This window comes from Saccopteryx leptura, chromosome 2, assembly GCF_036850995.1.
Source record: "Saccopteryx leptura isolate mSacLep1 chromosome 2, mSacLep1_pri_phased_curated, whole genome shotgun sequence".
Classification (NCBI taxonomy): domain Eukaryota; kingdom Metazoa; phylum Chordata; class Mammalia; order Chiroptera; family Emballonuridae; genus Saccopteryx; species Saccopteryx leptura.
In genome coordinates this window covers 255,570,229-255,593,961 of record NC_089504.1, presented here as the reverse complement: position 1 = coordinate 255,593,961, position 23,733 = coordinate 255,570,229, and the positions used below count along the sequence as shown (strand labels likewise).

The 23,733-nt window shown below is 44.6% G+C and overlaps 1 protein-coding gene and 1 long non-coding RNA gene across 4 annotated transcripts in view; one reads left to right on the top strand and one right to left on the bottom strand.

The window, feature by feature from the left end:
- NME7 (NME/NM23 family member 7) overlaps nucleotides 1-23,733 on the bottom strand; it is a 139,060-nt gene that overhangs the window by 24,554 nt on the left and 90,773 nt on the right. For all 3 annotated transcript variants that reach the window (XM_066371438.1, XM_066371441.1, XM_066371439.1), the window contains exon 11: nucleotides 6,158-6,265. In XM_066371438.1, the coding sequence (XP_066227535.1) occupies nucleotides 6,158-6,265 (108 nt within the window). The remainder of the gene's footprint in view (nucleotides 1-6,157; nucleotides 6,266-23,733) is intronic.
- LOC136395915 (uncharacterized) lies at nucleotides 268-22,677 on the top strand. The gene is made up of 3 exons (XR_010749406.1): nucleotides 268-473; nucleotides 18,221-18,330; nucleotides 20,053-22,677. It is a non-coding gene; the product is annotated as an uncharacterized lncRNA (long non-coding RNA).

The following is a 23,733-nucleotide window of genomic DNA, read 5'->3' as shown; positions in this document are numbered from 1 at the left end:
GTTAGCAACCTTTCCTCTAAAACCAAAGTCGGAGCAGCGGCAATATTTTATGAATGAAAAAGAGAATGAATATGATTAGGTCAGCAAAGGCTCCTTTCTATGTCTTCCGTAATGACTTTCTGTCACGTGAGAGTTACTTGTTAACTCGGATCATGCTTAGTCACTGGCTAAAAAAATGAAGCCATGTGCAGACCAAAGTCAGGAGTTCAGGGCCAAACTGCAGAGAGCAAAGGACAACCCCCTCGCTCTTTCAGAGTCAGGGAAATGACAAGACCAGCCGCTGTGGCAGGTGGGAGTGTGAACGCATTATCAGATGTGCCAGGTGGAGAGTCACAGATTTCTCAGGCTGGAAGGGACACTTGGTCCCTCACCTGAGACCAGGATCGAAGCCATGTGCCCACACCTGTGCTGGGCTTGCTATCCTTCTTCCACAGGATGTCCGTATGTGTGGCTAACTGCACCAACGCTATTCTGTAAGTTCTTTCAGAAACCCTAGCATTACTGGCAACAACAGCCCTAGTGAGCACATTTATTACTTTTAAATAATATTTAACTCAGAGAGGTTACTATGTAGTTACACATTTCTGTCTATTGCTAGAAGATCATACTTGGTTATACTATAATCTTATGAAACCTGAATTGTATAGTTCTGGGATGAGTCAGTCTCAATTTCTTTCTAGTTTGTGACTCTGGGTTCCTTCATGATTCTTAATCATCTTCATTCAACTATTAAATATTTATGTTAAGCCTATAGCAATTACATACTTTTGTGCTCTATAAGAAGACAGCTAAGAAAAACAAGTTTAAGAGTTTTGAAAGGGCAAGTCAAATGTCCACTTGGATACTTACTACCAAAAAAGTAAATTGTCACTTGGTGACCAGGTTGCAATTAATGGACAAATAGCCACTGGCATCTCTCTGGATGTCAAGTGCCCTCGCTAACCCCTTCATTTCTATTATGGAAAATTATTGGCCCTGGCCAGTTAGCTCAAGCGGTTAAGAGTGTCATGCTGAAACAAGGTTGTGGGTTTGATCCCTGGTCAAGGCACGCATGGGAAGCAACCAAAAAACACATGACTGAGTGGGACAACAAATGCTTCCCTTCTGCCTCCCCACTCTCTCCCTTCCTCTGTCTCTCTAAAAATCAATAAAAATTAAGCCCTCTCGGTTGGTTAGAGTGTCATCCTGGAGCACAGAGGTTGCTGGTTTGATTCCCCCATCAGGGCACATACAGGAGCAGTCTGATGTGCCTGTACCTCTTTCTCCTTCTCTTTCTCAAAAAAAAAAAAAAAAGAAAATCAAGAATTGACTGTATTTAGTTGAATTAATTTGTCAGTATTGAAAACTATCATGGTTAAAGGCTACAAAACAGAGACAAGCCTTACTCAGTGGGCATGGAAGGAAGTTTTGATTCTGTTTTTAGTAACAGTAGGCAAAGCAGAGTCTTGCTTGTCTAAAGAAAACATCACTCCTTTCCTATTTGCTCAAACCTGAGCTGAAAAAGGACTCACCCATGAGTCTCACTCTATGGCTGGGTGACAGACAAGAGCGCTTACCCAACAGGACAGGAGGCTGGAGAAAGAGACCCTGAGGCCACGGGGAGCCGCTGTGGCAGCACCTGGGCAGAGCTCGGGCTCCGCTGGAAGGGCGTCCATCATAAATGGCTACACTAAAAGTAGAATGCCTTCTTTATTTACATTTTAAAACATTTGAAACAAGGTCTACAAATGCTTTGTATTTAGTGAAGATGTAATCCCAGCTGGTGAAACCATCCTGGGTGTTGTCTGGGGAAGAGCCCCGAGGGCCTGGCCCTCACCGAGTACCCCATCAAGGTGACAGCCTTCCCTTTGACCTTGTGTTGGGCAAATGAATTTGTAAAATATGATTTTTGAGTTCGCTCACTTTTATTGTTAAAAATGGTGCTGTCCACGTGAATGGCACTGCCAGGTGATACTGCTAATTACCTTCCTGCTTAGGAAGGGCTGTTGTTATGCTAATGTTGCTGGAGGAGGGGTCTTTGTGGGCCCAGGTAGTTTTTTAGAAGGAGAATGGAGGAGGGAGGAATAAAGAAGCCAAGATGGCCCGGTGTTGAAGGAGAAGCCAATCTGTGCAGAGAGGAGAAGGGGGAAGGTGTGCAGATGAGGAACCAGAGGGGACTGCGCTGGTGGGGGCCTAGGAAAACCTAGATGGGTCAGTAGCTCTGTGAGCGCTGAATGGAAAGGGAAATGTTTTCCCTCTGTGTGTGTCTACTCGCCTGCTGAGTGTGAGGCTAGATAAAGCAATGGCCCACCAGTTTTTGGCTCTACTGTTTCTTTACTGTCTGTCCGAATCTAATGGGAGCCTTCACCTGCATGGCTATGATGGCTGCGGCTGCTGGCCTCGAAATACTTATTTTCAATGGCCAAGTGGAGCCATGGTAAATACTATAATAATAACCAATAATATTTACTGAACATGTCCTGGTCTTGCTGATTTACATATAAGACAACACATGCACATGTATTTCTTACAACTACTGTCTGAGATAAGCATTATCATTACCCTCATTTTGCAGAAGAGAGGGTCGAGGTAGAAGGTTTTAAGCAATGTGCATGGGCAGCTGGGAAGTGACAGCAAGGGAAACTGAACCTGGGCAGCCTGGTTCCAGGTGAGCTCACTGCACAGAAACACGCAGCCCACCAGGCACCAAGTCAGTGCTTGGAATCATTCTCATTACATTTAGTACTGTTAGATTTATTTCACAAAAACACACTGAGTGCCTCGGTGCGAGGAAATTAAGCAAGGATCACTGAGCAGAGTTCAGGGGAAGAGAGGGCTATTCTTCAAAGACTTATACCTCTTACAGGGTAAAAATGGATTCTTTGAAGTAGGAGAATATTTCTAAACATTTTAGGCGGGTAGGTCCTTCAGATTTCTTAGTGGACGGTTGGATCAGAGGCCTCCGTCCCGGCAGCTACCTGCTCATTTCAGCTCTGCTGCGAGGTCAAAGATTTGGAAACTCTGAGGAGGGCAGTGTCCTGGTCAAAGCCTCTGCTGGCAGCCGGTGGCGGAGCCCAGGTAGCCATTGTATGTGGCTCACACGACAGCCCCACCCTTGGGCACGGCAGACGTTAGTACTCCACGGCATCCCCCCCGTTTAGTTTCTGGTTATCCTAGCAATAAAGCAAGAGGTGGCACTGGAATTGATACCTCTTTGCCATCTCTGACCTAGTTCGCTGAACGGAAGGAAGTATAGGTTTTGGACTTAGACATGGGCTTAAATTCCAGGTCTGTGCCCCTTGTTTGTGGTGTGATGCTGGCCCGGTCACTTCACCTATAGGAGCCCCACTCTCTTTAGTCCTCACATGAGGAAAGACTGAGGAGAAGTAGCTTGTCCCTTCCTCCCTTCTTGCTGTAGCCACGGGGAGCCCATAACCCCAGCACCTGGGACGGTCTAGTTTATGCCTTCATCCTAGCGCCTTGTCAGATTGGGGCTGCCTTTCAAAAAGGACCTGGATTGGGCAAATTCATGGTCACCCTGCAACTAAAGACTGTTCCCTTAATGAACAGCAGCTCTAAGTACAAAGTGCGCCCTGATCAGACAGCTCGTCTTTGTGTTACTCTGACTTTCACGTGGGTGACTTACGAGCAGGTAACTCTTTTGACCCATAAGTGTTTTATAGTATCTGACCATTTAAAGCCAAGTGATCTGCAAACAGTTAATCCCTAACTGAGAGAACATTCCCTGGTTAGATCAGCATTCTCTGTTCCCTTCTGCTGATAAGAGAAGTGAGGGTAGGAAGAGAAAGTAACTTATCCAAGGTCACATCAAGTACAAATCATCAGCCACACGAGAGGAGGCTGTTAGAGCACCAACTTTTTTTTATTAATTCTCTAACCCACACAGTCATTAATTTGCAATGAAATCTCCTGTGCAGTTAAGTTAGAAAGATTTTAATCATTTAGTAAATGACTTTGTTCACTGCAGACAGTAATAATCTATTTTAAATTGTATGTGCAAAGTCATAGGCATACCTTGGGTAATTCTTTATAGTGGGCATAAATTTCATGATTAATAATGTTTCAGTTTCCCTGAACAACACTCTGTATTAAAACCTAGATTGTAGGTCCTGAGCTAGTAGAAGGTGAAGGGAATAGTTATAAAAATACGTGACAATTTTTAAATGAACATTTAATCCTTTGGGTAATTAAAAGGTGACATTTGTAATAAATATGTCAGCATTTCATAGTGGGGTGCACAGATTTGAGCAGATTAATATCTTGGATTATAGGAGAAAATCTCAAAGGAGCCATGAAGTCATCTCCATAGCAACAAGAATAAAAGCTGATGGGAATAAACTTTAGAGGCTGTGCCCAAGACCCACCTGGAAATAAAGACTAGGGGCATAAAAAGAGAGGCACACCGTGTATTCATCTGAAGGGACTCACTACTGCAGACAGGTCACGCCCACAGGAACAGATAAGCAAGGTTCCGTTTGCATTCTGCGGGGGTGGGGTAAGGAACGTGACAAACTTCCACCTCAAACTCACGGGGAGGAATGAAGAGAATAAACCAAGAAAATGCTCTGAGCCTGACCTGTGGTGGCACAGTAGATAAAGCATTGACCTGGAACTCTGAGGTTGCTGGTTCAAAACCCTGGTTTCCCTGGTCAAGGTACATATGGGAGTTGATGCTTCCTGGTCCTCTCTTTTCTCTCTCTCTCTCTCTCCTCTCTAAAATGAATAAAATATAAAATAAATAAATAAAAGAAAAAAGAAAGAAAATGTCCTGAAAGGATAAACTATAGTAACTAAAATGGTCTTTATCTGGCACGATGGAATGGAATGAAGCTGACCGGTCAGAGACAGGCCCGGGTGTGCAGAAGCATTCAACCAATGAGAAGAACAGTAGCGAGAGAAAGGAAGGGCTGAACCAACAATGTAGCCATAGCTGCCTGGAGCCACACCTCACACCGGGTGTCAAAATAAGTCCCAGGTGGACTGAATCCTTCAGTGCAGGAAAATGAAAGCAAAATGGGGAGGGCTTTTCTACACAGGACTTCAAAAGCAGAAATCTGCCTGACCTGTGGTGGCACAGTGGATAAAGCGTCGACCTGGAAATACTGAGGTCGCCGGTTTGAAACCCTGGGCTTGCCTGGTCAAAGCACATATGGGAGTTGATGCTTCCTGCTCCTCCCTCCTTCTCTCTCTCTCTCTCTCTCTCTTCTCTAAAATGAATAAATAAATAAAAATAATTTAAAAAAAACTTTAAAAAAGAAAAAAAAAAGCAGAAATCAAACAACAGACCCAGAGATCTGACATAAAACAAACAACACTATACTCAGTAGGTAGGATGGGTGTCTGTTTTCTGTCCATTATGCTATGATCCCTAACATAGCCTGTCCATTAGTTCCTTCTGACATACAAAAATTTTAAACACTGTAAGAAAAAAAATCTATCCTTTCTTTAAAGTTTCGTTGCTTTGGCCCAGACATGTCTTTCCTAACTCCAAATCAGACCAATGTTCACTTATATTTTCTAACAATTCTTTCACTGTTTCTTCTTTTATGTTAACTAAACAGAGGAGAGGTTAAAACATGGCTGTCCTGTATTAGCTGTTTGGTTTGAGGATGTTACTTAACCTCTCTGGGTCTCAATTTCATTTCCCTGATAAAACAGATATAATTCTACCAACCTATCGGTGCAGCTGTGGAGATTACAAGAGATAATTGACTCAGAGCATTTATCACGGTGGAACCTGATATATTGTATAAATTCGAGAGTCAATAAATGGTAGCTATCACTTTTAATGTTATCACACTGCATATTAACTTGACTTCTGAATTTCACTGATATATTTTCATGACTAGCAACTTATGGTAATGATATTTTTACCTGACTTTACAACAAATTTCACACTATTTAACTATGCTGTAGTTTTTTACTTTTTAAATTACTTTTAAACCATAATATATACCAATAAAAAAAAAACCACTCTTAATTCTTTGAAGATTGTACAGTTATAAATAGCATCCTACCATTGGGTCTTCTCAAGTTGCTGTCTGAGGTTATCAGATGGCCAAGTAACAGCATTATCATATTTAAAAGGTTTCTAACACATCAGAACTGCTGATATTATTCATGAACTTGAGCTACAAACGGGATGTTTACGTCTTACCTCTAACAGCCCATCCTCTGGGAGATCAGTGCAGTGAACGGCGTTCTGGATCTTAGTTTTACCAAAGACTGCTCTGAGGGTTCCAGGTCGCAAATGCCGGGCAATTTCCTGTTAAACACACATTCACAGACAGAGTCAAGGCAGTCAGATAGTGTTAACAGAAAAATGTCAGCTATGTGAAACACCTAAATTATCTGCTTATGAAATACATGTGGACATCGGAAATAGCACGAATGGATGAGAGCTGTGAAGAAATTTTTCAGCTAACTCCTACGGCTTTTTCTGTGGCCCAACATAAGGTCCATGTAATCTATGCTAGAGGGCACAGACATTACGTATGTTTATCATCAGATTAGGGGGCATCACGTAAAATATGAACCCAGTTCATTACTGTGAAAGACAGTAGAGATCTGACAACCTGATTTAAAATGAACTAGTTCAATGGCATTGATTTTTTTAAAAATGTTATATTGTATGAGCTTAGTACTAGCTCACATTTAGGGGGAAGTTGTTATACATAACTCAGAAAACTGTTGGTGATAAAAACAGTTAAAAAAATTAAAGATGTGGGAGTGTTAGTGACCTACTTAACAGTCTTTGTTAAAAATTTTTCAAAAATCCTATTTTAATTTTCAAATGTATCATATATTTTGTCTGAAGAAATATTAATATTTGAGTTTCCAAAAAATAATGAAACCATTTTTCATTATTTCAGCCCATGATACTGCTGAATTAATACAATGTTACAGTAAGTTTCAAGTCCCCTGTGCACCCCCATCCTTTCTCCCTCCCATCCCTCTCCACCCAGAAGTAACCACTGAACCACATTTTACTTAAAGATTCCCCTTTTGTATTTAGTTTTCTAAACACTGTTCTTCAGCTTTGTCCATGTTAATGAGTATAGCTGTAATTCATTTGTTTTATTACTATACAGATTCCAAAGTACAACAGAGCAGACTTTATCCATTTTCCTGTTGATGGACACTCAACTAATTTCTTCTTCTTTCTCTCCTCCTCTCTCTCTCCCTTTCGTACATACACACTTTCATACATGCACACAAGGTTGCAGAGACATACAAACAACTCTGCTCCAAGCATTCTCGTACAGGGTAAGGTGCAGGTGTACAAGAATTCTTCTGGAGTCCTGGGGCACGTGCATATTCAATTCTACTAAGTACTGCCAACCATTATCTTAAGTGGTTGTAACAACTTGCCCGCACCCCTCAATGCACAGGGACCCCCCCTACCCACAGAAAAACCAATACTTAATATTGCGTGTTTAATTTTGCAGTTCTGTTGGGTGTGAAGTAGTTTCTCCTGATCTCAGTTCACATTTCTCTGGTTACTAGAGGTGGTGTCTTTTCATATATATCCTCTTCTGGAAAAATGCACACTCTTATCTTTTCTCTATTTTTTCTATTAGGTTATTTTTTTTTTCCTTTTTGAATGTTATTATTATTTTTTTTTTTTTGTATTTTTCTGAAGCTGGAAACGGGGAGAGACAGTCAGACAGACTCCCACATGCGCCCGACTGGGATCCATCCGGAACGCCCACCAGGGGGCGATGCTCTGCCCCTTGGGGGGTGTCGCTCTGCCACGACCAGAGCCACTCTAGTGCCTGGGGCAGAGGCCAAGGAGCCATCCCCAGTGCCCGGGCCATCTTTGCTCCAATGGAGCCTTGGCTGCGGGAGGGGAAGAGAGAGACAGAGAGGAAGGAGGGGGGGTGGAGAAGCAAATGGGCGCTTCTCCTATGTGCCCTGGCTGGGAATCGAACCCAGGAATTCTGCACGCCAGGCCGACGCTCTACCGCTGAGCCACCTGGCCAGGGCCTTGAATGTTATTCTTAATACATCCTAAGTTCTATTTTTCATCAGTTATAGATGATGAAAAAACATTTTCCCAGTGGGTAGCATGTCTTGAATTTTTTCTTTTCTTTTTTTCCCCCCTTTTGGTACCTTTCTGAAGCTGGAAACAGGGAGGCAGTCAGACAGACTCCCGCATGTGCCCAACCGGGATTCACCCGGCATGCCCACCAGGGGGCGACGCTCTGCCCATCTGGGGCGCTGCTCTGTCACAACCAGAGCCACTCCAGCGCCTGAGGCAGAGGCCATAGAGCCATCCCCAGTGCCCGGGCCAATCCCACTCCAATGGAGCCTCGGGGAAGAGAAAGAGAGAGGAAGGAGAGGGGGAGGGGTGGAGAAGCAGATGGGTGCTTCTCCTGTGTGCCCTGGCCGGGAATCGAACCTGGGACTCCTGCATGCCAGGCCGATGCTCTACCACTGAGCCAACCAGCCAGGGCCTTGAATTTTCTTTAGTATGTTCTCTGATGAGCAGAAATAAATTTAATGAAATTAAACATCATTTTTTACAATTTGTCTTTTTGTTTCTGAAGGAATCTTTCCCTCCACTAAAATCATAACAAGATTCTTCTCAGCTGCCGTCGAAAAGTCCTTCAAGGTTGGCCTTTCACATTAAGTTCTTGGTCTCCCTGGAATGTCGGACTGTTGACTGTGACCCCTCAATGCACAGGGACCCCGACGTGAGGCAGAGATCCACTTTCGTTTCTCCATGTGGGTGTTTCGTTGTCCCAGTCCCAGAGACTGAGTCGTTTCCCACTTTCCCACTAATCCTGACAGCGCTGTCCTGTATCGTTTCCAGGTGTATGTGGGTCCACTTGTTAGTTTGCTATTCTGACGTTTTGTCTATTCTGACAGCTACACTACACTGTCCTAATTATCAAGCCTGCACACTAGGTCTTCATGTGGTAGGGCACGCCCCCCAGATCATGGTGTTGAATGCACGAAGTGTGAGTCGCCTACCAGGTGGAGTGTGGAGGAGTCTGCCACACTGCAGTTCGGTAGTTAAGAGTGTGTGTTTGGTATATTTTGGCGTTTCCAGTTGTCAGATGGATGAGGTCATGAACGCAATAGTATAAACAAAGGAGAGGAGGCCCAGGACACCGTAGCACTGAAAGTCAAGGAGAGAGGAGAGATAAGCAAAGGAGATGGAGAAGGAAGCCAGGAGATGAGAGGAAATCCACGTGAGTCCTTTCTGGGAAGACAGTGAAGACAACTGGAGGACAGAGTGATCAATCGTGTCAGATGTGGCTGACATGTCCTGCTGGGTGAAAACGGAGAACTGACCTCTAACTCATCAACATGTGGTCTCTGGTGCCCCGAGCAGAGCAGTTTCAGAGGACTGGAGAGGAACAGAAACTGATGCTATGTCAAGACAGAATGGCCTGGAAGAACAGAAAGTGGAGACAGGAACTTTGGTGCCAAGGAGAAAAGGAAATGGAGCAGTGACTGGGAAGTGCCAGCTGGAGGGGTTTGTTCAGGGAGAGGACGTCCTTTTAGAGGGGGAGAAACACCAGCCCGTGTCACTGCTGACCGCGATGACGCAGCCAGGGGAGAACTGCGAAGGCGGGAAGGGAAGGGAATGGCTCGGGGCGCCCCGGGCCTGCGGACAGGAGCAGGCCTCACCTGGACCTGGACATCCGGCTCCAGCATCCCAGCTGGGGATGCGCCCAGGGGCAGGCAGCTGGGCATAGGGAGTGGAGGAAGCTTTGGGAAGTCCTGTCTCTATGTTAAATTGTTATGGAAATATAGTTCACACACCATAATAACATGGGCTGGTTTTAGCTGCGCTGCACCAGTGACTCGGCCGACTGCACTCAAGTACTCATTGTCCTGAACAAGGAGCAGCACATTTCTAAAGTTCCGTCCAGTTCTCCTCTGATGGATGGCGTTGTCTAGTAAAAAAAGGTGGCAAGGTCATCATCGGCTGAGCCAGGTTTCCACGGTCTGAGGAGAGGAGAGAAGGCGAGGGAAACATTCTGAGAGCAGGAGGTACATGAATGGGAACACGTAAACGGACTGCTTAGTGTGTGTGGGTGGGCAGGGCCGCTCAGGACATTGGTGGCATTCTCCAGCCGCATCCCCTGGTATTGTGCATTGTGTTTAGGTGACTCCTAGTGACGACATGTAAGATCTAGAACAACAGGTGCTTTCTTCATAGCTGCTGTTATAACTTAGGCTTTCATTTTGGATCATTTTTTAAAGAAATGCTTTGATCCTTTGATTTTACTTCTGATTACTATGAAATATCATTCCTGCCTAGAAAAGTAAAAGACACCGATACTGTATACGACAAGTGAGAGCCCCTGGGTCCCGCGCAGGTCTTCTCCCTCCGTCTCCTGGCAGACTCGCCTTGACTGCTCCCCATGGATGCCCGTCCTGCGCCTTAGACCCTGCAGTGAAAACCACCCTCCCAGGCACAGCCCCCGCCCTCGATGAAGCTGAAACAAGTGTCAGACACACAAAAGCAACACAAAGTACCCACATGCAATTTTCACCAAAGACCATAAACACTTTGTCAGAGTTATCACAAAGCCAATGACCACACACACACCTCATGGCAGTGTGTGTAATAAGGGGTTTGAACAGTCTTTTAAACTCTCCAATGACCTGCCCTCCCCCGACTGCCACAATGCTTGCTCAGCCCCAACCAGTCGGACACTTGCTCATTCCAGCTCATCTCAGGCACTAACAATTCCACTCAGGTAGCCCTGCAGCGGGAGGAAGAATTCTGGCTACAGAATGACCTCTACACCTGAGACGTGGGGAAAGATGCACTAAGTAGAATGGTGATCAGCAAAATTCTGAGAACAAGGGAGAGGAAGTTTACGTAGTTATTCTATTGCTGTGTGCATTAAAACAAACATTGTTGTCTGCCGAGTAACAGGTCTACTAGACTGATAACATGTATCTGGACAAAGAAAACCAACTGCTTCCATGGAAAGCTGTTCCGTCTCAGCTCCCCACAACACAGGACAGACATGCAAGAATAGCCACGACCTCCCACTCAAGAATCCTGAAATGGACCGACTCTGAGAAAGACAACTGTGTGATCCACTATATATATTCATAAAATAAGAGGCCCATGGTGGATAATCACACTGGGCCACTAGTCTAATTTTGGGGGAAATTCTAAGGAAAAGGAAAAAGATCTTCCCTAAACTACAGGATAACCATAACCATGGAGATATGGATAAGAGGACCAATGTTAAGCAGGAACTAGCATAGCTCCCATCTTGGCAGTCATACAGTAGCTGGTAAATAAAACAGAAGCCCATGCTTAACCGCTGCCCTCACCTCGTAGGCAAGGAGGGGGACAGGACTTAATATGAATATTCATGCTTCTAGCTGTTACTGTCCCCTTCACAGCGAGTCCTGCGACATGAAGAAGTACGTGCTGAGTCCTCAGGAACCTCACACGTGTCTCACCAAACCCAACGCTCAAACAGCTTTTCCTGTTTGCCCAACACTAAATTAACAAGAGGCAGCTGCCATTTTATGTCCCTGGGCGACAAGCAGTATCAGAGGAACTCACGACTGAAACAAGATAATGAAACATTGGGGGGACCTGGACGTAGGAGAAGAAAACGAAGACAAGGCCTAAAGGCTACTTCTTGTAAGTCCTTCTAGAACCTATGATGGGGTTTAGAAAAGGAACTGCAAAATTCAAATCAACTACTCATGTATCAGTCTCACTGAGTAAGACTCCTGCCTTATCACCTCTGGAGAGCACAGAATTCCTTATACGTGAAGAGTCACTAAAGCACCTGACTTCTTCTCAGTACTCAGCACTGTGGAGCGGCCATTCCCACATTCTAGAAGCTCCCCCTCTGCACAGCCAAGGGGACACCACAGCCCCAGCTCCCCGCCTGGTGGCTGGCTTCCTCGTCTGACTGACTCCCACATCCTCCCCCTCCTCCGGCTGGGGCTCCCTCCGTGACCCTTCCCCCGTCCTGCTCTGCCTGAACAGCCTCCTCCACCACGAGTCAGGTCTCTTCAGAGGGCCCCTTAATCCCTAAGTGTGGCCAGGCCCCCGAGTTCCGCGGCGGGGTACTCCACTGCCCGACCACCTTTACTGGGTATCCCTCAGGTCGCTCTTACTCAACTTGTCCCAAGTGACTCTCACTACCTTCCTCTAGAAACTCCTGCCCTCCTCACTTACCTCTCCCCAGGAATGCTGCCACCATTCGACCACAGTCCGGGAGTCATCCCAAGATCCCCTCCCAGCCCCAGGTCACATGGAGCCCACCGCTTTAGCACAATGTCCTTCTTTCTCTCTCTAATCCCCTGGAACGCAGTGACTCACATTCCACCCCGTGGGCCACGGCTCACCCTCCGGGCCTGCTTGGACCACGGTGCTCTCCTAACAGGCCAGCTCGCCTCGCCATCAAGACTTAACTCCACTTACCTGTTCACACACCTGTCTCAGCCTTGCCATCTGTAAATTCTGTAAGGACAAGGACGGCAGCCTTTGAATATCCAGCACAAAGAATGTTCATGAAAGATTCACCGAGTGACAGTAATAATGATTTTGTGCAAGAGTGAATAGGTGTGTGAAATGACTAACACACCCACGTTTATACACTTTACTAACCAAAGTAATGAGCAGGGAGAGAAATCAGATCTCTGGGTCACCACGTCCAGGCCCCTTGGCTACATTAGTTTCCTCAGATGTGCCTATGTTAGGGCACCCGGAGCAAGTCCTTTAACAATGCAAGTTATCACCACTTGATCTATTCTGTGAGTTGGTTTTATGTATGGGAGTTCTCACACAAGGACACACCTTTCTGAGAATGGAATCAAGGACTCTCAGAATCTAATCCCATAGCTCTGAAAATGTCTTGCTCTGTGACCTTGACCAAGGATAACATTATGGCCTCATCACAGGTCTAAAACACCAGATGGAAGGATGGGACAGCAAGGGAGCCATTCACGGGGGTGGCTCTGGGTTCCTAAGTCAGTGCTGATGACGGCTTATCCAGCTGGGGCACCGAGGCGCACCCATCTCCGAGAACTACCGAACCTCCCAATAGGTACTCTCAGTACTGAAGAGGCCATTCTCTCTAAACATTAGAGGTCCCACAACAGCAAATGATCTTTCATCTCATTGTTGAATTGCTTTACTCCCTATTTTTAAAACACAGACTCCTCTATTTCTCTATAATGCAATAACTCATATTCTTATATGGTATAATCTTGAGGCAGACAGGTGTGCCCATTTGCTTTAATTAACAAGCTCTAGCAAAAGGAGTCCCATAGCTAAACAAGTGCTGAGGAACACGGGCTCATGCAATACAGCCACTTTCCAGTATAACCATTTACACATTCAATTCTGCTTTTAAAATATGATCAAAAACTAGTTTCTAAATATAACAAGTTAATAGACCACCAAGGAGTGTCAGTCCAAGTACCACAGAGAATAACAGACACCATTAACCAGCTTTCCTTTCCTCACTTCCTGTGCAGTTGTCCTGACTCAAGAGCACAGTGAGTTTGCCAGATAAAGATCCCCACGTATGGGAAACAACCTAAGAGAGAAATTATTGCTTTGGCAGACTGCTCTTCATTCTCAGTTAAAATTCGTGTGTGAGAGCTCTATGTGTTGTTTGTATCACACCGTGTCTCAAATGTGACAAGGCCCTCACTGGAAGACCACCTGTTTACTATTTCCTCAGGTCATTAGTGCCCCAAATACGACATAACTCTTTTGTTATTACGCGCTTCAGAAACTAACCTAAGTCTTGCTATTCAGAGACAATATGTGACAAAGGAAACCATATAATGACTGAAGTCAAAGTCTATTAAACAGGAAGGGAGCGAGTGAACTGTTCCTACTGATACCACCAGAAAAATGAATCCTGTTCAGACACTTCAACATCAGCGATCTGAGTTTGAAGTGTGCATGGTCCCTTGGATGACCTTCTGCGCATGCTTTACTTGGGGAAACAGGGTTCAATAGTGTCACAGGGAGCAAGAGTCTCCTAGCTGCCACCAAGGCCTAGGAACTCAGATTCATGGCCTGTTAATCATTCTAAGTGGCCCACTTTGGAGTTCCATCAGAACAGGGAAGGAAAGATTTTAGAGTTTATGGTAAGTGGATGCATAATTCTTGACCCTGAAATGGAATACTCATAGAGTTTGAGTATTCTCAAAACCAGATGTCCCGAATAAGAGCGAAAGTTAGAAAAAGACAGCCTAACTCAGATGATTGACATGTCTTGCAAAGGCTTTTGTTTTTAAGCTTAAATCTCATGAAGCCCAAAGTAGAAGTCATTCACACATAATCTCATCTAGCCTGGTAACTACTAAAATAGATGAGCTGAGTCTATTCGTCAGATAAAGAAATCAGGAAAAAAACAAAAACAAAAATGACATCTCACACCTTTCATTATTCACAGAAACTGACTTAAATCTGTGTTCACATCATAGCGCCATTTTGATATAGCAGATAGATGAGGTACTTAATGCAATTTAAACCTCTCGTCCTTTTTGAAACCTCACCTGAGCTCTTCATAAAGGCAGAAGAAGGTCAGCCCCACCTGACACTGATGGAAGTATCATTTACAATTCACAAGATCCCAGGGGTTTCCTGAGTTCATGGAAGTTGAAGAAGTTCTGTGTTAGAGTGTTTTTCTAGCATTGGGGATAAGACAGGTCCTCTAGTTAATATCCAGCGCAGATGGTGAGGGACATACATGAAGGATTAATGGTGCGAGGAGCACATGCCACTGCCCAATGGGAAGTGCAGACCGTCAGTGGTATAGGCACTTAAAGGAAGGTAACATCACTCCGGGTTGGGGCAGTTAGTGTTGTCTTAAACGCAGTTTTTGAAAAAGAAAGATTAAGAGTATGGTAAACTCAACCATCCTCTGCATCAACTTCCTCTCCAACAGTTTTGTAAATCTGACACACCTGGAAACCTGAGGAAGGAGTCAGGGTCGGAAGGGAAACTGGTTTGAAGAACTTAGTTATGGTAACTTGAAAACAATTCACTTGGTCAGGACGCAGTGCTCCAGCAGTCAACGGAGCGAGCAAGCGGAGATCACGCCTATTTCCTCTGAAATGTACAGCCGTCTGTGGGTGGGGTGGGCTCCTCTTTCACCCACTTCTGTGTCCTTTACTTTTTACAGTAAATGTTACATTAAGGTTTTACTTAAAATGTAGGGAAACCTCTTTTTGAAGCCCCACTGAAAGGAATCCTATTGGAAAGAACAAATTTTTTTTATATATGAATAATCAATTCCTAAATTACATGCACTGTGAATTAATATTTTCAGTATATTTTAAATGCTTTCAAAAGACCATGCTTGTACTGACTACAGAGGACCCATGGGGTTACTACTGTCCTGCTATCTTGTATCACCAGCCAAAAATCAACAAATGAACATGAAAGGAAGCACCTGTCTGTGTGGTTCCATTCAAGGGCCCCTGAAGTCCCTCTCTCTGGCTTTGCCAGTGGTAGGCCTGTCTCACTGAGATATAAGTAAGTGCCTTCTTAGCAGCCTCCCAAGAACACCGTGGGTCAGGACTGCTCCTGCCAGCTGACACCGACAAAAATCCTGGCTCGCACCTGGCACTGGTGTCAGGGGCGTTTAACTAGTGACAGACTGGGAAGGTGGCAGCCTCTTTCAGGTCCAAAACAGTAAGTTCTCAGGGTCTCAAGAAGGTTTAAAACTATCTTCCTCCCACCTGGACACAAAGTGACACGCTGTGAAGCTGACACTCGAGACTAGCAAGCCGCTGCATGCACTGGGGAGATAGGGACCCAAATGATGGCAGCCCCGCCTGGCATAGGCCCACCCAGGCTGGGACCTCCGGCCCCTCCTTCTGACTGCAAGGGGGACATGGCAGATTGGAATACGATCACTGTCTAATACGATCCCAGCAAGTGGTCCTCACTATGAATGAACAGAAAATGGAGAGGGAAAAAAGGTAAAATATGTATTAAGCTAAGAGACCTTGAAGGAAACAGGATCATTTGGGGAAAAAAACAGTTCATTAGACAGAGAAAAGTAAAAGAATCACTAAGGAGGATTTTTTTTTAATAAAAGGGAAATACATGAGAGGGAAACAAGGCTCTTAAAGAGAACACTTTTGGTGAGAATCCTTCAGGTAAATGTGCTGGAATATGGGGGCGCCAATACAAGCAATGGGGAGATGAAAACCAGCTAAGTATCAAAATTACATGTGCACACGCTCTCTCTCTCTCTCTCTCTCTCTCTCTCTCTCTCTCTCACACACACACACACACACACACACACACGAAGAAAAAGAAAGTAAGAAGCCTATTATAGACAAAAGAAGATAGTCCCCGATATGTCTCAGCCCCTGTGGGGACCAGGTGGCAGCTATGGAACAAAGGGACAGGGGAGGAAGCTAGGGAAGGGGCTGGTGCGTGGCTACACAGGAGGGACTGGAGCGTGGCCACACAGGAGGGGCTGGCGCGTGGCCACACAGGAGGGGCTGGCGCGTGGCCACACAGGAGGGGCTGGTGCGTGGCCACACAGGAGGGGCTGGTGCGTGGCCACACAGGAGGGGCTGGTGCGTGGCCACACAGGAGGGGCTGGTGCGTGGCCACACAGGAGAGGCTGGTGCGTGGCCACACAGGAGGGACTGGTGCGTGGCCACACAGGAGGGACTGGTGCGTGGCCACACAGGAGAGGCTGGTGCGTGGCCACACAGGAGAGGCTGGTGCGTGGCCACACAGGAGGGGCTGGTGCGTGGCCACACAGGAGGGGCTGGTGCGTGGCCACACAGGAGGGGCTGGTGCGTGGCCACACAGGAGGGGCTGGTGCGTGGCCACACAGGAGGGGCTGGCCCAGAGGATGGCCACGCCAGAGACTTTGCAGGAAAAACAAACTGCAAAATATCAGGAGAGTTAGGAAAAGTACCAAGCCCAAAAATATACAAGTGTCTTCAAAAAAGTTCCAGTTCCAGCTGTTTTAAGATGGGTTACTGAACTGGAATGCCATGTGTCGAATCTTTGGAGACTGGTGCCCAGAATGACAGGGAACAGGGGACTCAACAGAGACAGGGGCCAGAGGCAACAGCCAAGGGCAAGGGCTTTGTTTTCCAGGCGATGTTCTAATGTTCTCAAACAGACTGTGGCAATAATGGCCACCCATGTGTGTGAATATGCAAATAACCAATGAATTGTACATTTTTAAATGGGTGATTTTATTAATATGTTGACCCTACCTCAAGTATTGTTTAAAGAAATCAAATGTAACTTAGTTTTAACAAACTTGACACAAAAATTTTTCTCCCTACCCCCTCCCACCATTCTCTTAACATCTGAAAGGGTTAATTTTCCAGACAGCCTATCTAGGTAATTATAAAACAATTACATTGACTGGTTCAATTATGAAAAATATAAGATATAATAATAGTTAAAAATGGTTAAAGCTAAATGTGTACTGTTTCTGTTCTTTATGTCTCAAAAATAATGCCACTGCAGCCTTTAAACCTTGGGCTGTATTACTCTATAAAAGTACAGAATGTCATTAAATAGTAATAACCATTATAATCTTTATTATGCCAATGACAACAATCGTGTTAATATCTATAAAGTGTGCCAGGGAATTACATGCATAATCTCATTTACTCTTTATAATAACCCCATGAGGCAGACTCACAGATGCTGAAATGTGCATTTTGAAGACTCACCTCCCTTGACCAGTAGTGTAGGAGGGCCCTGAACTCAGGTAACAGAACCCGGGGTCCCGACCACCTCACACACTTCTTGGATCATACTGTATGCACACACACAAACAAGGTACCACATTCCCCAGAGTAGCAAATTGTGGACCGTTAATGGCAAAAAGCCATTATAGATTCCAGGCTTAGCAAAAGGCTAAGTTCTCCCCCCTCCACCTCCATATTTGGCTTTGATGCTGAGTATCTGCACCCACTCCACTTGCTTCCTTGGGTTGCTGTTAGCAATATACATGCCCTTCCTCTGACTCTTTGTTTGTTTCAGATGTTTGTAAATTTCACTAATGTATCCTGTTTTTGCCTTGGGAGAGTTCCTGTCTTAGCCTTTGATGTGCAACTTTGTATCAGGGTCCTTGATTTGCATATGTCTATATAAAAAAGCGAACTGGAGCTATGAGGCACTCAGATACTGCCAGGCAGTTTGAGGAATCCTCCCAGTCCCATCGTTTTTGTTTTGACAAAGTGTGTTTCCTTAATTCCGCACCATTATTAGGAGCTGCGCTGGTCCACGGCAAGTGGCGCCCGAACAGGGACTTCAGTATGAGTACGAGGAAACTAAAACTGAAGGAAGGTGATGGAACTCCCCAAAGTGAAGTGCGCACAGTGAGTAAAAAAAGATTTTGGGGAAAATGTAGTTGGGAGTAAAAGAATATGGGACAGATAGGGTAAAAAATAAGGGACCTTTTTGTAGAAATGTTTCTGTATGAAGACAACTCGTCTGAAGAGTACCAGGGTGAGCCGGAAACAGAGGGATGTGAAAACGGAAACAAGGATAACTTGGAGTCTGAGGATGACAGGGGGGATGAAAAATCCGTGGCTATGGCTGCCTTAGCCACGGGGCCTCCACTGCCCTCAGCTTCTTCCTACATTCAACCCTCTGCTCCTCTATTCCCTTATGGGCTGATTGCAGAGTCTATAACTCAAAAATCTGAGAAATCCCCCCTCCAACAATCTATAGACCAGGCTCAAAATGTAGGGGAAACAATAAATGATGGCTTTACCCATTTTCTTGTTGTAGAAAGACAGGACGATACAGGGAAACTAGTGCAAGAACTTGAACCTGGTACCTTTTAGAACTCTGAAAGAGCTTAAACTTGCTTGTGTTCAGTATGGGCCTACTGCCCCTTTTTCACTTGGTTTATTAGATACTATTAGGGCAAAGGCTCTTCCCCCAAATGACTGGAAGGTGATTGCTTGTGCTTGTCTCTCCGGGGGTGATTATTTGCTGTGGAAGTTGGACTTTCATGAAGGGGCTGTTGAGGTAGGAGAAAAATCTCAGCATAGTCAACTTGAGCCGCCAGTTACAGCAACTATAGAATTTGAGAATGGATAGGAGATTCAGGTATTAGGAAAGTTACAGCTTTTCCTGTAATTATCTGATTTTCTTTAATGTTTTAACTATGATCTTCTGAACTATCATTTTGTTTCTTTCTTGTTCTTTGCCTGGAGGTTGAGGCAGGGGACCTGTGTTGGATTTGACTATAGGAAATATCCCAGCAACTGCTGAGAGCAAATTTTCTCGGGGAGATTTTGTTTAGTCACATCCTTCAGTCTCTCTGTCAGAAAATGCCCTGACTAATATCAGGCAGGCATCTTTCTAATCTAAATGTGCTCTGAAATCCTGGGTTTCTCTCCGGTTTGTCTGGTTCGTCTAATTCTTGTTTCTGTTTAGTCTTTGTTTAATGTTGTCAAAATGTGTCTGTTTTTAAGGCCTGAATTAAGTTTGTTTTTGCATGCAAAGGTTGGAAATGCTGGCTCTAATATTTAGAAAAAATAAAATGTTTTAGAATTTGTAAGGAGCACTCATTTAAATTTAAATAGAGGCCCTGGCCGGTTGGCTCAGTGGTAGAGCATCGGCCTGGCGTGTGGGGGACCCGGGCTCGATTCCCGGCCAGGGCACATAGGAGAGGCGCCCATTTGCTTCTCCACCCCCACCCCCTCCTTCCTCTCTGTCTCTCTCTTCCCCTCCCGCAGCCAAGGCTCCATTGGAGCATGGATAGCCCGGGCGCTGGGGATGGCTCCTTGATCTCTGCCCCAGGCGCTAGAGTGGCTCTGGTCGTGGCAGAGCGACGCCCTGGAGGGGCAGAGCATCGCCCCCTGGTGGGCAGAGCGTTGCCCCTGGTGGGCATGCCGGGTGGATCCTGGTCGGGTGCATGCGGGAGTCTGTCTGACTGTCTCTCCCCGTTTCCAGCTTCAGAAAAATACAAAAATAAATAAATAAATAAATAAACTTAAATAGCAACTTAAGTATTAGGAAACTCCTACAAATCTTCTGTCATGCTCTTCTTATTGATACTTTTAATTTTTTTGAATACTGATGTACAGGGCCATTCAGCAGCAGAGAGACTCTGGAACCCTGCAAGGAAAGCCTTCCCTGAAGTGCGATGGAGGGACCCACTCACAGGAATCTGGCAAGGGCCAGACCCTGTTCTCTTATGGGGCCGAGGATATGTGTGTGTTTTTCCTAGGTCTGCTGAAGCTCCTTGGTGGATCCCTGAACGACTGGTGAGACACCATGATTCCAGATGAGAGACTCACTTCACAAGAGCAGTTGCATAAGACTTATTTTACTATACTCTCTTCCCTTTCTCAATTATTATTATCTAACTTTTTAAATGTTTTAGATCATTTTGTTTCTTTTCTGCTCCATTGCTTGAAAAGAGGGCAAAAGGGGGGCCTGATTTGGGTGTTGCTGAACAGAAATCTCATACGGCCATCTTGAGATTTTTCGAGAGAGATCTCTGTTTAGTATATATCCTTATTATGTTCCTATTAAGGTAGCCCTACTTAAGATCAAGCAGGCCATAGTTTAATCTCTAAAACCCTGGGTTTCACTCTTGATTTGTGTGATTGTATGTAAAGTCTTTGTTTAATGTCTAAGTGTCTTTGTTTATAAGGCCTGAATTAAGTCCTTACATGAAAAATAATAATAATAATTTTGGAAATGCCGGCTCTAGTATTGAAAAGAAAATAAAAATAATTTCATTTTCCTACATAAATATAATTTTGTTTGGAATAAGTAAAGCGCGCTCATTTTAGATTCAAAAGACTTGCTGATTTGGCCAGGCTGCTCCAGGCCGCAACTGAAAGGCTTGAACCAGCATAAATTTACATAATAAAAGTGTAAAGATTTTTTTTTACTATAGGAGAATAATGAAGATCACACTAGGATTTTTCAGTTTTAATATGTACTCTTTAAGGTGCCTGTTAATTAATATTAAGGAGGTGTTTTGATAAGTGTAGGAATGTTGCTTGAAGGTGCATTTACTCTATTTTTGTTAAAAGTTAACAAAGTCAAGAATTTCTTGCAATCTTTGAAGTCAAAATATTGTAAAGTATGCTTAACATTTGCTTGAAGATTCAATTGTAAATAATATAAAAAGAGGGGGGGGAGTCATATCCCGGAACTCCTGCAGGTCTACCCTATCATGCTTTTTACTTTAAACAATTTCTTTTGAATACTGATGTACAAGAGATGCCAAATTTTTTTTGTCCTGCAAACTTCTACCCTCTTTTAAATTTTATTTTTATTTTATTTATTCATTTTAGAAAGGAGAGAGAGAGAGAGAGAGAGAGAGAGAGAAGGGGGAGGAGCAGGAAGCATCAACTCCCATATGTGCCTTGACCAGGCAAGCCCAGGGTTTCAAACCGGCGACCTCAGCATTTCCAGGTCGACACTATCCACTGCGCCACCACAGGTCAGGCCTTCTACCCTCTTTTATTCGATTCAGCTAATAACACTGTTTTGTCGTTTTCTGAATAGCTCCAGATATATAGGCAGATAGGGACTCTCAAGCCCCTCAGCGAGATCTTCTGAGCATGGCTTTTAAGGTACCAAGAGGCAGAAAAAGCCCAAAGGAGATCAGGTAAAATACTAGCTCTTGGCATACACCCTCAAAGGCTCCAACGCTCCAACTAGGACTCCATCAGGGCCCTGCTTCAATAGTGGAAAGGATGGTCATTTAAGCCAAAGCCTGCCAGGCTTACATGCTTTTGCTGTGAGGAAGGGACACTGGAAAGTAGGCTTCCCCCGCGCTCCTCTAAGGGAGGGTTCAGTCTCTTCCAGCCCTGCTCCAGCCACCTGTGACCTAACCTTGCCCAGAATACTGGGATTTGCCACTGAAGGCTAAAAGGTGCCCAGGGCTGTCAGCCCCATCTACGACACTGTGGATGAGCCTGGGGTATTTCTTCCAAGTAGCTGGTAGACTGGTCTCATTTACACAAGGGCCACTTAACTATGTCTTGCCTGAATAGTCAGGTTTTTTATTCTTCCCTCGAAGATCTCTGTTGTGGGTATTGATAGTCCTGTTTTCTGCTGCTTTGTTTAATATATAGTCTTTCCTTTATTCCTCCTGCCTCAATGCCCCACTCATATTTTAGGCTAGGACCTACTCCTAATTCAGAGCTCCTTTTTTCCTTTTTTGCCAACTTAGAAATTTACCTCTGCCACCCAGCTTAGTGTATCCCAAGGTTCTCCTCACCACCTCATGGCTGTAAAGCTCCAGTATAGGACACCTGGGTTCACCTTTCCAGTTTAAAAAAAACAGAAGCTCCGTCTTCATGCGTGCTGCAGATGGCTTTTCCAGTCTACCTGGGTCATTGCCAGCTGGGAGCAGCGGTCATTGGGACTTTGATGCTAGCTGCAGAGTGTGGACGTGTGACAGCAATTCCAGTGCAATGGACTTTTCCTGAATGTGGACTTTTCCTGGACTCCTGCTCCTGTGACAGTTTTTGATGGACTGAATTGGGGTCGGGTTGCATTTGCAGAGATTTGGAATGGTGTTGGTGCCAACCTGGACTTGGTGAACACTTTAAGGACATTACTCTTTTATAGATTCTTGTTGTATTAGCTTAAAGAGTTTGCTTAAAGGCTTTAATCACTGTTATGTATTAGTATACTTGTTTTGGGTATCTGTTAGCATTGGCTATACTAATTTTGTGTGTGTTCTGTATTTTTTCGTCTGCCTCCAAATTAGAAAATCAGATGAGGCAAATCTCAGCACACAAATTAAAAAGAAAAGGGGGATATGTTGTGGACCGTTAATGGCAAAAAGCCATTATAGATTCCAGGCTTAGCAAAAGGCTAAGTTCTCCCCCCTTCATCTCCATATTTGGCTTTGATGCTGAGTATTTGCACCCACTCCACTTGCTTCCTTGGGTTGCTGTTAGCAATATACATGCCCTTCCTCTGACTCTTTGTTTGTTTCAGATGTTTGTAAATTTCACTAATGTATCTTATTTTTGCCTTGGGAGAGTTCCTGTCTTAGCCTTTAATGTGCAACTTTGTATCAGGGTCCTTGATTTGCTTATGTCTATATAATAAAGCGAACTGGGGCTATGAGGCACTCAGATACTGCCAGGCAGTTTGAGGAGTCCTCCCGGTCCCATTGTTTTTGTTTTGACAAAGTGTGTTTCCTTAATTCCGCACCATTATTTGGAGCCGCGCTGGTCCACGGCAGCAAATTTTAAAACATCAAATGATACCTCCAAGACATATAAAGGTAAAAAGGAAAAGGCATACTTCACCAAATTTCAGCAAAAAAAAAAAAAAAAAAATAGCTTAAAAAATAGCTTAAGTTATTTATCTGGATGATAATTCCATGAAAGGAAAACTGAGCATTTGAAAACGTGCCTAACTCTTACAAAATAAAGAATTCTCAGTAAGGACGACTTTTCCACAGTTATGACCAATAGAAAACTCATTTGTTCACTCACATATTCATTTAGTCTTCTTTCATTTTGGCCAACAAATATATATGTCAACTACACGTCAAGCTCTGTGCCAGGCACGGACCCTGGGGGATCGGAGAGCTACAGCAGTCTGATGAGGGTTAAGCCACACATATAAACTAGTCATCACCACAGAACGTGAAAGCAACACTGAACAAACATGGCAGGGAGTCAGCAGCCTGCTGGAAAGGGGAAGGAGGTTTCCCAGAGAAGATCATCACAGGAGAAGACAAAGCACTCTTCCTCAGGAAGGAGATGAGGGGATGCAGTATGGAG